Source organism: Alosa pseudoharengus, unplaced genomic scaffold, assembly GCF_046254945.1.
Source record: "Alosa pseudoharengus isolate Yale_2024_CS ecotype anadromous, Long Island Sound unplaced genomic scaffold, YU_APseudo_1.1 YU_APseudo_1.1_scf_257, whole genome shotgun sequence".
NCBI lineage: Eukaryota > Metazoa > Chordata > Actinopteri > Clupeiformes > Clupeidae > Alosa > Alosa pseudoharengus.
In genome coordinates, this window is record NW_027468700.1 from 8,356 (window position 1) to 22,500 (window position 14,145).

Below are 14,145 nucleotides of genomic sequence, written 5' to 3' on the forward strand. Positions count from 1 at the left end.
GTTAAAGAAGGACATAGATACCACAAACCATATACATTTCCACATTTTCTCTCTTCAAATCTTAATCAATGGCTGGTAATCTGAGAGTGGAACTTCCTGTTACATTATACCAACTTCCAGGCGCACTGAAAAAGCGAGTGAGTTCAGTGAGTGGAAGCAGGTTCAGTGTAGTGCATCGGATGTTTCAGTGTGTTGAGGAAGTTAATTCAGTGTGTGTACAAGTGAGTTCAGTGTGTAGCGGAAGTTAGTTCAGTGTGTAGCGGAAGTTAATTCAGTGTGTAGTGTAAGCGACTTCAGTGTGTGTACAAGTTAGTTCAGTGTGTAGCGGAAGTTAGTTCAGTGTGTAGTGTAAGCGACTTCAGTGTGTGTACAACCCACATAGCAAAATTCAGTTGAATCAACGTTGAAATATGGTTTGGCAGAAATGTTGAAACTACGTTGAAGCCTAACATTGATCCGATGTTGAAAGTGTCCCCTCTACTTTTGTGTTGAATCAACATCGGATTTTCAACTATACTGACATTGAATCAATGGTGATTCAACCATCATCTAAATGAGAATCTACATTTAAATTTCAGTTGATTTTATGTTGAAATAATGTTACTTAATCAATGGTGAATCAACCATCATCTAATGAGAATCTACATTTCAATTTCAGTTGATTTTATGTTGATTTTATGTTGAAATAATGTTACTGAATCAATATTGGTTCAACCATTATCTAAAAGGTATAAAATTAATTTATATGCATTAATATAATATATATATATATATATTAAAATGAGTGATGGGCATTGTATCTTGCAGAACAATCAACATCAACCTCCATTGAAAATACACTCTATTTAGCAGTAGGCCTAAGACTGCCACCAACAATAGGACTAACCGTATAATAACAACAGACACATTTTGGATTCATTTAGTTATATGGATAAAAACATTTATTAGATATTTTTAAGATTTTTTTTTCTTTTTTTTTTAATGCAACAAACAAAACATGAAGAACAAGGGGGTGATGCTATGTGTGTGTGTGAGTGGGCTTGTATGTGTGCAGGGCCATAGCACATATGAAGAGGACACTGTGGGAGAGAAGCAGAGACAACATGTCAGCACTCACGATGAAACATTTTGCAGAGCAACTTATGCAACAGCTATTTAGTAATATTAGGAATATCAAATTTACTTACATTTAATTTTTCTTTAAGCCTCCTGCACGCCAAGGGGCGTAACGTAGCCAGTTCTTCACGATGTCACTGAAGGCCTGCTGTGTGAGCTTCCTGTCACACTGCCGAGAAGCAACTGAAAGACATGAATCCAAAATGGTTGTTTAAGGAATGATAAGATACTCATTGCAATAGTTGGGTTGAAATAACTTGTTGCCAGCTGAAAACAGCACAAGGAATATTAAGTTAAACTCACCAAACATGCAGTCTTGCAGGCAAGTGTCCCTAAATGGCAGCTTGGCCTCACTGTGTTTGTATGCTTTCCCTGCCCAACTAAATTTACAGGCCAGGCCGTTTGTTAAGGCTGCTGCCAGCATCCTCCTTATCATGCAGGTCGAGCTGGTGCCTCCCACCATGGCCAAGCGGACAATCTATTGAGATGTGAGGAAAAATGGATTTAAGTACAATTCCAGTTTGCCTGTTGATGTAACTCAATTGGAACACTGGTGTTAAAGGTCCGACCATGCGGAACATGGATAAAAAACAGTGAAATGTTAAAATGTTGAAATGTAGAAATGTTGGGAAATCCTTTACAGGAACATGACTCTCCATGAGCTAGGGGAAGGTGTAACATCTGTCTTTGCATGTTTAATAACATCTAGAGCAGTGTTTTTCAACCACTGTGCCGGGGCACACTAGAGTGCCGTGAGAGATCATCAGGTGTGCCGCAGAAAATTACCCAAATGTCACTCACTGGTCCAGAAAAGCAACTGTTGCATCAAAGAATTTATAACCACATGCTCTCATTGATTGTATGATTGCACTATTTGTGGTATGCAGGCATTGTACAACGGGGGCCCCATATCTAGTATTCACAGAATCATCACATATCCAGTTCATAACAACAATTAAATTAGATATAGTCACCTAGAAATGAAACAGAGGGCGCTTGTTTTATTGACCAGGTCTTGCATAGAAGCCATAATAAGGCCATATCTGTGTATTGTTTGAAATTTTAGGCTATGGTATGTTTATTTTTTCTTCACACAGGATGTTAGTGTGCCGTGGGACATTTTAAGTGTCAAAAGTGTGCCGTGGCACAAAAAAGATTGAAAAACACTGATCTAGAGGACATAAGCTTTCAGAAAATGTAAGGTTTGAGTGGTATATTGGCTTTCCCTAAATAGTAGAGACCAAAATGTAAAGTCTTTCTACTTGATTCACAAGGCGAATCCCGATAATGACCGGCGTTCTATACATTATCCCTTACTTAACATTCTGATCAATGTTCAGCATGGTCAGACCTTTCAAAAACAATTGGTTTTGTTGGATTATGGGGTAGGGTGCGCAGTAAGGCCCAGTAGCACCTGGTAAGGCCCCGCCTAATATGCAGAATGTCTCATTATGCAGCTCAGTTTATCAAACAAATTACCATCTTTTGTCGGACTGCCTCTGTTTTTAAGAGGGCTTCGGCCTCATTAAAGTCCTCCTCGTTTGTGATGGGCAGCTGGACGGGGAACGGCTCTCGGCTTGTGGCTGGTCCACTAGCTGGGGTTCTATCCTCAGCCATTTCCCCCATGATGAACTGCACATCTCGTGAAAGTTCCTTCACCACCACTAGCACTTCGGCAAGCATCCCTGTCATCTTTTGGATGGCGAGGTCTTAAACAAGGGTAAAAACAAATTGTCATGAGATAAAAATGTGCAAAATACTTCTGTGGTTACATAGCACAACATTTTCTAATAGACTTGCCTTTCAAAAGCTGCCCATTTTCACCTTGTGGGGCACGAAATGGGGTGTGCATGGTCCCATACGGTGATATACTGGCTCCTGCAAAACAAAGATATTAATTTATATATTGGGAAGCATCAACTTTGAGAGGGCAGATTGTGTTGTCAGCTACCAAAGGAGGTAGGGTGACCAGACGTCCCGAAAAATTCGGGACAGTCCCGATATCCAAGCAGTTGTCCCGAATCCCGAATCCTGCCCTAAAAAAAATTATACTCAATCAGAATACTGAGTAGTTATTTTCTGAAAAACATTAAAAACTGTCCGTAGAGAGGATGAGTCGACTGCATGCAGCCCCCTATGGCAGCTAAGTGTCTGGATGCAGTCTGGCTACTTTGTTTCTTTTTGACGTTCTATAATTAGGCGCGAATATGCATTGATTTCGCGAAGCCGAGGACATTGCATGTGCAGGCAGCGCAGCAGGCAGAGCCAGCGTGTGTGTAATAAAAAATACGTCGGAAGTTCGGCCTAATGTCAATGTCGTTTTAACATTACGTAACGATTTGATAGCGAAGCACACAGTTGGCCAATCAAAAGGATTATTAACTGAGAACGAGAGCAGGGATACCGACCAAACACAGAACACAATACACACGGGGCAAGTCAAGCAGACACACACTACACACATACAGGGGAGGTCGCAGCCCCCCACACAAAAAGGATCACACACGAGGGAGAACTAAAAGGGAAACATGTCACAATAAAGACGCTAACATTACACTCAAAACTAAGGAGAAATACAGACATAAACCCCCCAAATGTTCGCTCTCGTGTCCCAGGATGCCCTGCGCGAACGCTAACAGTCTTGTGCGCCGACGTTACACAAATATACTTAATCTAACAATTATTTTGTATTCTTACTTAATGACCCATAATGTTGGCAAGGCTTGTTATTAGCGTTATAGGCTATTATCCTTATTCTGAAAGGTCTGATTTGCACTCTTACGCAGTCATTGTTTTTTTTTTTTTTTCCCACAATGACATTTTGAGTTCATGATTTCTCTGTTTTGTCAACTCTGTTCTGTCTATTTTGAGGCAGACTTGATGTTTGAATAAAAACGTGTTTTGGTACAGGTTTGAAAATTCGCTGTAGGCCTACACCCCCCCCCCCCCCCCCCCCGCGAAAAAAAAAAAGCGTCCCGAATTTCAGCCAATCTCATCTGTCATGCTATGTCAATTTCATTGTGGAATTCTGTGTCCACGGCTGTACAAAAAGTGTTGCTGGAAGTATGGCATCATACCCTCTTTCTGTGGGACCTGCAGCTGGTGGTACGGCCCAGCGCCACCCTCCTTCTGTGGGACCTGCAGCTGGTGGTACGGCCCAGCGCCGCCGGCGGATGCTGCCATCATTTCTGACACACACAATAAGGAATGCAAAAGTCAGTGAATTAAATTATTTTACAAAAGACGCATACAGAGGCTTATGTGACTACTGGCCATTATTTGAGAGCTTACCATGGTGAAATTGTGCTGATGCATTTGATGCACTGGCACCTGCAAACATATCTGCAAAAGGGACAAAACAGTTGTGTGAAACATGATTAGTTTTTGCACAACTCTCAACCTAAAAGCATGATCTAATTCTACAATACATTCAATTCAATGCTGTTTAGAGCCACCTGGGTTGTATGTTACAAAGAGGTAGGGTCAGTTACAGGGCAGCAAGGTTTGTATACATGATAAATGAATAGGTTAGTTAGGTGTAGAGAATAGAACATGGTGTTGTATGATACAAAGAGGTAGGGTCAGTTACAGGGCATAAATACATGTGACCTACCATTTCTTGCCAGTTGTGACCAGGATTCTGGAACTCTGACATTAGGCGGGCGTAAAACCCGTGGTTTCTTCACCTCGCCAGATGGCTCATCAGAGTCGGAATCCATATACAGTGGATTTGGCCTGAATAAAAATAAACACATCAGTCCATTTTATATCAAGCCAAAGTCAAGATAAAATAATGCTGCTGTGACCTCCTTACTATTAATTATTATAAATAATAATAGATAACTAGTTCAATTGTGAGGGGACAGAAGTAACTTCCAGTGAACATCACTTACTTTGATTTCCTTTTCTCCCGTTCTTCTTTTTCCTCCTCTGACTCAATCTCAGTGGTTGCACACAATGTGGTGTTGTACTTGTGTTCTCCTCGCCTGGCTTCTTCATATGTTTCTGGAGAATGCAGAGGAAAGCAACACCATTTTCCCACAGTTTTCCTTAAAACTCAAGTCACTAGTACTTGAGAAGTTTCCGGTCAGCAAGCCCATTTTTCATTTCTGTCACAAGGCACTTAACCCCTCACTGCTCCCCAAGCGCCGCTGTTGTTGCAGGCAGCTCACTGCGCCGGGGTTAGTGTGTGCTTCACCTCACTGTGTGTTCACTGTGTGCTGAGTGAGTTTCACTAATTCACGGATTGGGATAAATGCAGAGACCAAATTTCCCTCACTGGATCAAAAGAGTATATATACTTATACTTATACTTACTTATACATCTGTCATATATCTAGCAAACATCATATAGATACATTTTGGCTGTAGCAAAACCTATACATCTTATACCATACCTAAATGTATGTATATTATGTATGAGAGAAATGAAAAATGGGCAACTTTCAAGAGTAAATTGTAGTGTGTATATTTAGTGTGTAGTTTTCCCATTAATTTGCATATGGGTTGCACAGATCATACTCACGACATGTAATTAGTTGGCGGACATCGCTGTAGGTGATCCATGTACTATCTGGCTCCATCCTTTGTTGCAAAGCCTTTGCAAGTGGAATTTTTTTGGGTGGCCATAGCAGTGTGTTACCTCTCAGCCAGCTCTGCAGAACTATGGCCGTCCCACCATTAGGGAATTGTACTACTGAGTACAGCACCTGATCCATCTTTAAAGAAAAAATAATAAATACCCTACTCCATGTCCTAACAACTGAAAAGGAACTAAATTAACTAAACTAAATGGAACTAGTTATCCCAACCCCCCCCCCCCCCTCCCCCGGCCTTGAGAACCCCTACTAATACATCATCCCATGATGAAGCAGTGGTATTGCTATGCCACCATCTCCATCTGGGAAAAAAAGACATTTTCGCTTGATACAGCTTAGTTTGCCTATCCCTGCGTTTTCTTCAAGTCTACTGACCTTGTGTGTTCCAATGTACGTTGAATCACAGGGGTACATATAGTATGGCTGTTTGTTTCTGAATCTTCTGTACATGACATATACATCTTTATCTGACTTCAGAATATTCACCACTAACGCAAAGCAATCTGCCACTTCAATACAATTGTCTCCCACCTTTGTTGATAAAGTGAACTGATTAGTGGAAACCTTCTTGTACTGTTGAGAGGATGTGAACTGGTGGGGCAAAGGACCATCAGTGTGGATTTTGTGTAATATTTGTTCATTTTTGGGATTTGGTGCTTCAATATATGGAATTTCCGATAACCTTTTAACTATTTGCTGTAGAGGCTGGTGTGGTTTGCGCACAAGTCGCTTAATTTGTCCCAGATAGTTTTCAAAGGGGAATCCTGAAATGCTATCAAGAGAGCCAAAGTGCTTGTATTCCTCAGCCAAATGAATGTGCTGGTGTACATTGTAAACAATTTCATCTGTTCCGTATAACTGCCCATAGTGCTGAACAAAAGACACCATTAACCTCTCTGCAAAAGATAGCATTTCCTCAGAAATACCTGGGGAAAGCAGCAAATACATGGCAACGGAAAACAACATAAAGTTGTCATATATGTCACTTGGAACACAGTCCTTCAAAACAATTGGGCCCCAATAAAGCATAAATGAACGGAACTCAGTGGCTTTCCACCGATCCAGTTCAGCTAGTGCCCTTGGTTTTCTATTAAATTCACAGGGCATGTGGGAGCGCAGCTTGAGGAGTTTCTCAGAAATTGTCCCTACAGTGTGTGACGGAAGCCTTGTTGTCTTCTTCCCCTTTAACCACATATTCAAAAGTTTTCGAGTTACCCCGAGACAGCTGAGATGCATGTAGTCTATTGGAAACATTGACACCATATTAACCACCTCAGATAAAGGACTGGTTCCAATGTGGTGCTCCTCATCAACCCTATCCTTGAAACTGTCGTCTGTCCTTAGCCTCACTTTGGTTTCTGGATATGTCATTTTGTTTCGCCATACTCCCTCTTGAAAACACTTGTCACATCCTGCATATCCATTATGTGACTTAATCTGTTTAACGAAGGCTCTGGCTGGAGCATCACAAATAAAAGAGGAAACCAGAACTTCAAACTGCTTGTCAAGATAGATAATGCCATTACTCAGAACATTCTTAAGATCTCCAACAAATTGTTCAAGGTACTGAGAAAGACTCTTTGGCTTGCCTTCACCACAAAAGATACCAACAAGAAAAGGGGACTTAGTGTAGTCACATTTCAGACACCCAAGTATGGGCCAGAACTGAAGCTTTGAACTTTTGAATAAAGGTAGACCATCCACATTGAATTGTAAAACAAGAGTAGTCAGAGTTGCTGGTAAACTCAAACATTGCAACCGTGAAAGTACTCCCTGTACTATCCCAAAATGATAGTATTCTCCGCCTTCTATTTTAGTGGTAGGCACACTTGCTTGTGTTCCAAGTAATGTTCTTGCATCTTTGGGAAGGGTGGGGTGAAACACCCTTAAGATGGAGAGCAAAGAGGACAGTGCAACAAGAGACACAGAATAGGATGTGGCCCAATATTTTAAGCTTGTTTTTAAGAAGTCTTCATTAGGCTCATCATCATCACTGCCAGGGCCACTGTCACTGTCACTTTCAGGTTCAATTTCGTCAGCCACTGGTTCACAATCTAAATCTGAATCTATCTGTGCAGTGCACAAGTCGATATGTTCCTGCAGATCACTGTTGACTAGTGGTCTGTTTAGTGAGAAGTCAGAAGTTGTTGGGAAACCATCTAACTGGCACTCAGAAGAGATTGTGATAGGATTTGTGGTTTCAAAACTGGAATTAGCAGCTGATAAATTATATTCAAACAGAATATCCTGCTCTGTGTCCCTCACTAATTTTTTGACTTTGCGTCTTTTAGCTTTACAAGATGCCCTATAAGAAGACATTATGCAGATGCTGTCACCAGAGTACAAACCTTTGTATTTAATTGGTAGCAATAAATGTGACTCTGCTTGTCTTGGATCCTGAAAAGGAGAAGAGAGAAAATCAATGTGCTGCAAACAACTGTTGCATTAAAGCTGTTTCTGCTAAGTAGATTAAGTAAAAATTTGAGGCACTGATGAAGCACAAAGCCTTCTAGAAGTATGTGCGGCCATATTGTCATACAGATTTGAATCAAGCAGGCAATACCTATACTTCCAGTACTTATAAGCTCCATTCACTTCGGATGCAGCCTAAATAGTAAGTACGGGAAGTATGGGTATTGGAACACAGGGATAGACTATATGACAGCAGTAATGGACTTAATGGACTTCATAACTTTGTTAGTATCAGGTAAATATCACTAAACCCACACTGTTTAGACCCGTCATTTTCACGTCTAATTTCATAACCCCCTCCCCACACACACACACACACACACACACCCCACAAACTTAAACATTACCACTCAATAAGGGTTTATAGGACAAAAGCAAGCATTTCAATTCGCTACCGCTCCAGGGCCCCCTAGTGGCAAGGGCCTGGGGCTACTGCTCCTTTTCCCAATGCCTCATTAATGTCTGGATGGATGGATGCAGGTCTAATATTAATAATGGTAAGGGTGGGATATGTCAGACCATGTTGGATCGATCTCATCCTGAGGGTATATGCTTTCAGAAAAGATATGGCTTAGGTGGTATCTTATTATGATGATGATTATCATTAGCTGTAGTATTAATATTATTAATATTAGATAGATAGATAGATAGATAGATAGATAGATAGATAGATAGATAGATAGATACATAGATAGATAGATATCTATTATTAATAATACTAATACTACGGCTAATGATAATCATAATCATAATAATCAGATACTAGTATAAATACTACTAATACTAGTAAATTGTATGATTATGATAGGCCTACTACTAATAAAATTGATAACATTATCAATTATCATTATTATTGTTATTGTTGTTATTATTATTATTATTATTATTGGCCTATTTTTGTCACTCTGGGGAAGACGAGTTGAGTTTGAGGTCTGTGGGAGTGCCTGTTACTCAGCAGCTGATAGCTGTTGTTTACAGCCAATCAAATTTGCTATGTTGAAACTTTGAAGCCTTGTCATGACCCAGAAGAATTTAATTTCCTATCGACCTACAATCATTTTAGTTTACTGATTATTGTTGGAAAAGACAATAATTTTGCAGTAGCATTAGCCGCTTCTATTTCCGTTTATATATTCATTCTAGTATAGGCCTACTATTTGGTATATTTCGTGAGTTAAATAACCCAAACATCGATTTGACCCGGAAGTACTTGTGGGGCACACCTACCAAAAAAAAATCGCGTGCGGAACACATAGACAGTAAACAGAGCATAGCCACCAGAGTAGATCAACAATTGCTGTCCGCGCATGCGCGACTCATGTTTATGGTTTCCATTCAACTGTCATTTGGTAAACCAGCCTACTTATAAACTAAACTAAACTGTTGGTCATTAAGAAAACATAATGATTGTGTTGTTGTAGCTTTGTGTAACCCAGACATCAGCAACGTTCATTTTATACGACTAATCACTCTCGTGGCTGCCCGCACTTTCCCTGTCGTCACGGCTGCAACTTTCGCACTCGTTTGTGCTTTTTAGCAGCGTGTTCATCAGGTCCCGGGACACCCGTCTGAGCCTCCATGGACCATGTCAACTATGAATGAATATTAGCTCATTATCATTAGCTGTATAGTATTCATATTAGATATATAGATAGATGGATAGATATCTAATATTAATAATACTAATACTACGGCTAATGATAATCATCATCATAATAAGATACTAGTATATAAATTGTATGATTATGATAGGCCTACTACTAATAAAATTGATAACATTATTATTAATGATAGTAACTAGTGTATATTATCATTATCATTATTATTATTGGCCTATTTTTTTCACTCTGGGGAAGACGAGTTGAGTTTGAGGTCTGTGGGAGTGCCTGTTACTCAGCAGCTGATAGCTGTTGTTTACAGCCAATCAAATTTGCTATGTTGAAACTTGTAGCCTTGTCATGACCCGGAAGAATTTAATTTCCTATCAACCTGCAATCATTTTAGTTTACTGATTATTGTTGGAAAAGACAATAATTTTGCAGTAGCATTAGCCGCTTCTATTTCTGTTTATATATATTCATTCTAGTATAGCCCTACTATTTGGTATATTTCGTAAGTTAAATAACCCAAACATGGATTTGACCCGGAAGTACTTGTGGGGCACACCGGTGCGGAACAGAGCATAGCCACCAGAGTAGATCAACAATTGTCCGCGCATGCACGACTCATGTTTATGGTTTCCATTCAACTGTCATTTTGTAAATCAGCCTACTTATAAACTAAACTATTGGTCATTAAGAAAACATAATGATTGTGTTGTTGTAGCTTTGTGTAACCCAGACATCAGCAACGTTCATTTTATACGACCAATCACTCTCGTGGCTGCCCGCACTTTCCCTGTCGTCACGGCTGCAACTTTCGCACTCGTTTGTGCTTTTTAGCAGCGTGTTCATCAGGTCCCGGGACACCCGTCTGAGCCTCCATGGACATTGTCAACAATGAATGAAAATTAGCTTATTATCAATGAGTGTTATCAATTTGAGCGAGTATGCTACACATACATTTTTTCTAAAGATACAGGACTGCTGCAGACAATGAGCTGCCAACCACCATAATGTAATAGCAACCCAAAATAATGAACTTGCTGTCCTTATATATATATATATATATTCTTGGTCCAAGTGACAATAGGCTACTCAAGTGAATAAAGCAATTAGTCTAATAAATAAAATATTTGTCTCAGTACATATATCTCGTAAATTGGTGAGCCATAGAATATCCCACCATCAAGATTATTATATTTCAAGATTCCAATCTATCCCACCTAAATATGAAAAGTTATTTCTACTGATATGCTTCCTGGTGCCATAAAAACACAAATGGTTTCCCGTTGATATAAAGGCTGACATAAGAGACATAAGCTATGCAAGATGGGTACAAATCCCAGACTGTTCTGAAAAATAAACAAAAACAAGATATAGGATGTATAGATACAATGACAAATTCAAGGTCTCAAAGGGTTAATGCTTCTTTCCAAAAACTCACCTGAAGTCATTATTTAAGGGGTTATTTAAAAAAAAAAATTCTGGGGGAACATGCCCCCAGACCACTCTAACTAAGCTGAGTTAACAACCTTTTGAAGTGGTAAGGGGTATTAATAGTAGGCTAGTATTTGACAATACCCCCTTTAGGAAGCACCAAGGCTTAATAACTTCCTTTCACCTTCATTACTGTATTTGGGTGAAGTATAATTCAGATGTTTGCGTTTTTGTAGTGCAATATTGTATGTTTATGAAGCACATTTGAAAAAATGTATTGACTGGTAGTTACCACATACAGTGGGTCCCATTTAGAAGTGGCCACTTCATTCGCGCTTTCAGTGATACATGCAGCTGCGTGAAATGTAGGCTATTACAACTTATCGCCACAAGGTGGCAGTTTAAGTCCGCTGTAGCATTTATAAACAGGGCAGCGGATTGCATTCAAAAGCGTTGCAGTGGCAGTGAGATAACGTTACTGTAAGCAGAACGAAACTTAAGATCACCTCGTTGAAGTCATACAGTAGACTAGGCTAAATCAGAGCCTACTTTTATTTTTATCAAGCTGGGGCCAGAGATGATGGCCTTTGGCGAACAGTTTAGGCCTACTCAAAATGAGTAAAACCAAATTTACCATGCGAGCCACCAATTATAGCTTGACGAGCCGCCAAATGAGTAACACTGGTCTATATTCATACATATCTAGTATACTATTTGGTATATTTCGTACAAATAAATAACCCAAACATCGATTTGACCCGGAAGTACTTGTGGGATACACCGGCACAAAGCCACCATGGTAGATCAACAATTGTCCGCGGATGAGCGACTCATGTTTATGGTAGACTCAAATCGGACAGCGACATTAACGATGCATTAACTTGACATAGCGGGGTTTTTTATTGCAAAATGGTATAAAACAGTTTAAATTATTAAATGTGTACAGTAAAGTAACAATACATGAACATAAACAAACATTGCAAACGAATTGCGTGGTCATCATAGCGAAGTAGTCGAGGAAACTCTCCCGTGATTCGCCAGCGGGCGAGGCAAGTGGCGTCATAGCGTGATAGCGTCACAGGCTGCAGCCAGATCTCATTTCGCTGCCGTGCTTGCTTGGAATGGATGTGCTCATCGAACAGCAGTTAGACTAGCAGCTAACGCTAGGTACAATTTGAACGGTTGCTGTAGTTTATGGACGCATACATTTTACAAGTTTTCTGTGAACTTTGAAACGTTACGGATCTGATCCCCTCCTCGCTAGTGAGACACTCGGCTCGCACTTTTGCAACAATATCGTTGACTTGTTGTCACTACAGCAACTGTTTAAATTGTAGCTAGCGTTACCTGCTAGCTAACTAGCTCTAGCACTATTCACATAAATCAATCATGGTCATTCCCTTATTGAGTGATAACGTTTCCATTTAACGACAAAGTGCCAAAACAAACAACATGTTTATATATTTTTTTTAAAAACATAAGTCAGTTAAAACTTACCACAAGCAGGAGTGGGTATGAGCAGTCACTGGAAATGGCGCTGGCTAACTGCAGGTCTAACGGTAGCAGCTAGAAACTGATATGGACCGTTCCAAACAAATGTTTTTTGTTTCTTACTTGTTTTTTATTTGTTCTCTTACAGGTTACACACATAACCTAAGATACATGTTTAAAAAAAAACATCACAATCATTCGTCCAAGCATTGTGTTAAATTAAAAATATAATAATTACAAATATATAAACCCCCTCATCTTAATGGTCTCACCTAGCAGTAACCGCCACTCCTCGTGCCTCCCGCCTAATCTGTTTAACATTGATTAAACATTGATCTAATGTTTGCAATTCAACCATTAAATTCAACCATAATTCAACGTTGATTCAATGACATTTTTTCAACTTTCAATTCTTCAGTGGTTGATTCACCAACACATTTTCAACCATAACCATAAATCAACCATTTCAACCAAAATTCCATGTTGAAATAACATCTTCTGCTATCTGGGAAGTGAGTTCAGTGTGTGCATGTGATGTTTCAGTGTGTTGAGGAAGAAATTTCAATGTGTTGTGGAAGTTAATTCAGTGTGTAGGCTACTGTAAGGAGCTTGTGTGTTAGTATTTTCAGTGTAGTGCAAACTGTTTCAGTGTGTAGTGCAAGCAGTTTCAGTTTCAGTTTCAGTGTGTGCTGCAAGTAAATCCAGTGTGTTGAGCAAGTGATTTCAGAGTGAGTGCAAGCAGATTCAGTGTGTAATGCAGGAAATTCAGTGTGTTGCTGTTTGAGTTCCAGTGTGGTACTAGTGCCCAGTGCGTATGTGTCAGTGTTTCAGTGTGTAGTGCAACTACGTTCAGTGTGTAGTGCCACTATTCCAATGTTATTGCACTATACGGCCTCCCATAAACTCACTGATCTGATTTACATGAAAGCCTGTGGCTGAACAGACACACACACACAACTTCACACATACAGTACACACACACAGACACACACATACACACACACTCACATGCACACACACATACACACACACACACACACACACACACACACACACACACACACACACACAGGCCAATTTGAGTCTGATTGAGCACATAGATCCATGCAGGAGTTATTCTTCTATCACTTTATCAGGGTGTGTTAGTCCGGGTGTGTGTGTGTGTGTGTGTGAGTGAGTGTGTGTGTGTATGTTGTGTGTGTGTGTGTGTGTGTTGTACCTGTGGTTTGTGTGTGTGTGTGTGCGTATGTGTGTGTTTGTGTGTGTGTGTGTGTGTGTGTTGTACCTGTGGTTTGTGTGTGTGTGTGTGAGTGTGTCTGTGTGTATGTGTGTGTGTGTGTGTTGTACCTGTGGTTTGGTCTCCTCCTGGTCCTTGGTCCTTGTAGAAGTAGAGCAGTCCTATATGTGTGTGTGTGTGTGTGTGTGTGTGT

The 14,145-nt window shown here is 40.0% G+C and overlaps 1 protein-coding gene and 1 long non-coding RNA gene across 2 annotated transcripts; both read right to left on the reverse strand.

Annotated features, from left to right (window-relative positions):
* Nucleotides 1-1,009: 1,009 nt before the first annotated feature.
* On the reverse strand, nt 1,010-5,724 carry LOC143099246 (uncharacterized). Its single transcript, XM_076262340.1, has 10 exons — nt 5,642-5,724; nt 5,010-5,121; nt 4,730-4,851; nt 4,408-4,458; nt 4,194-4,304; nt 2,917-2,994; nt 2,596-2,825; nt 1,420-1,594; nt 1,188-1,299; nt 1,010-1,079 (listed from the first exon to the last, which is right to left on the reverse strand). The coding sequence occupies exons 1-9, from the start codon at nt 5,697-5,699 to the stop codon at nt 1,190-1,192; spliced, it is 1,047 nt and encodes a 348-aa protein (XP_076118455.1). The 5' UTR covers nt 5,700-5,724; the 3' UTR covers nt 1,010-1,079; nt 1,188-1,189.
* Nucleotides 5,725-5,753: 29 nt separating this feature from the next.
* Nucleotides 5,754-12,895, reverse strand: LOC143099247 (uncharacterized). The gene is made up of 3 exons (XR_012981443.1): nt 12,722-12,895; nt 8,063-8,111; nt 5,754-5,834 (listed from the first exon to the last, which is right to left on the reverse strand). It is a non-coding gene; the product is annotated as an uncharacterized LOC143099247 (long non-coding RNA).
* Between the last annotated feature and the right edge of the window lie 1,250 nt (nt 12,896-14,145).

Bases quoted from the DNA above. Each gene is read 5' to 3' on its own strand.
- LOC143099246 (XM_076262340.1), bottom strand. From the start codon at position 5,699: ATGGAGCCAGATAGTACATGGATCACCTACAGCGATGTCCGCCAACTA. The intron at 5,122-5,641 runs GTGAGTATGATC...TGCATTCTCCAG, and splicing joins CCGCCAACTAATTACATGTC to AAACATATGAAGAAGCCAGG. The intron at 4,459-4,729 runs GTAGGTCACATG...TCCCTTTTGCAG, and splicing joins GTCACAACTGGCAAGAAATG to ATATGTTTGCAGGTGCCAGT.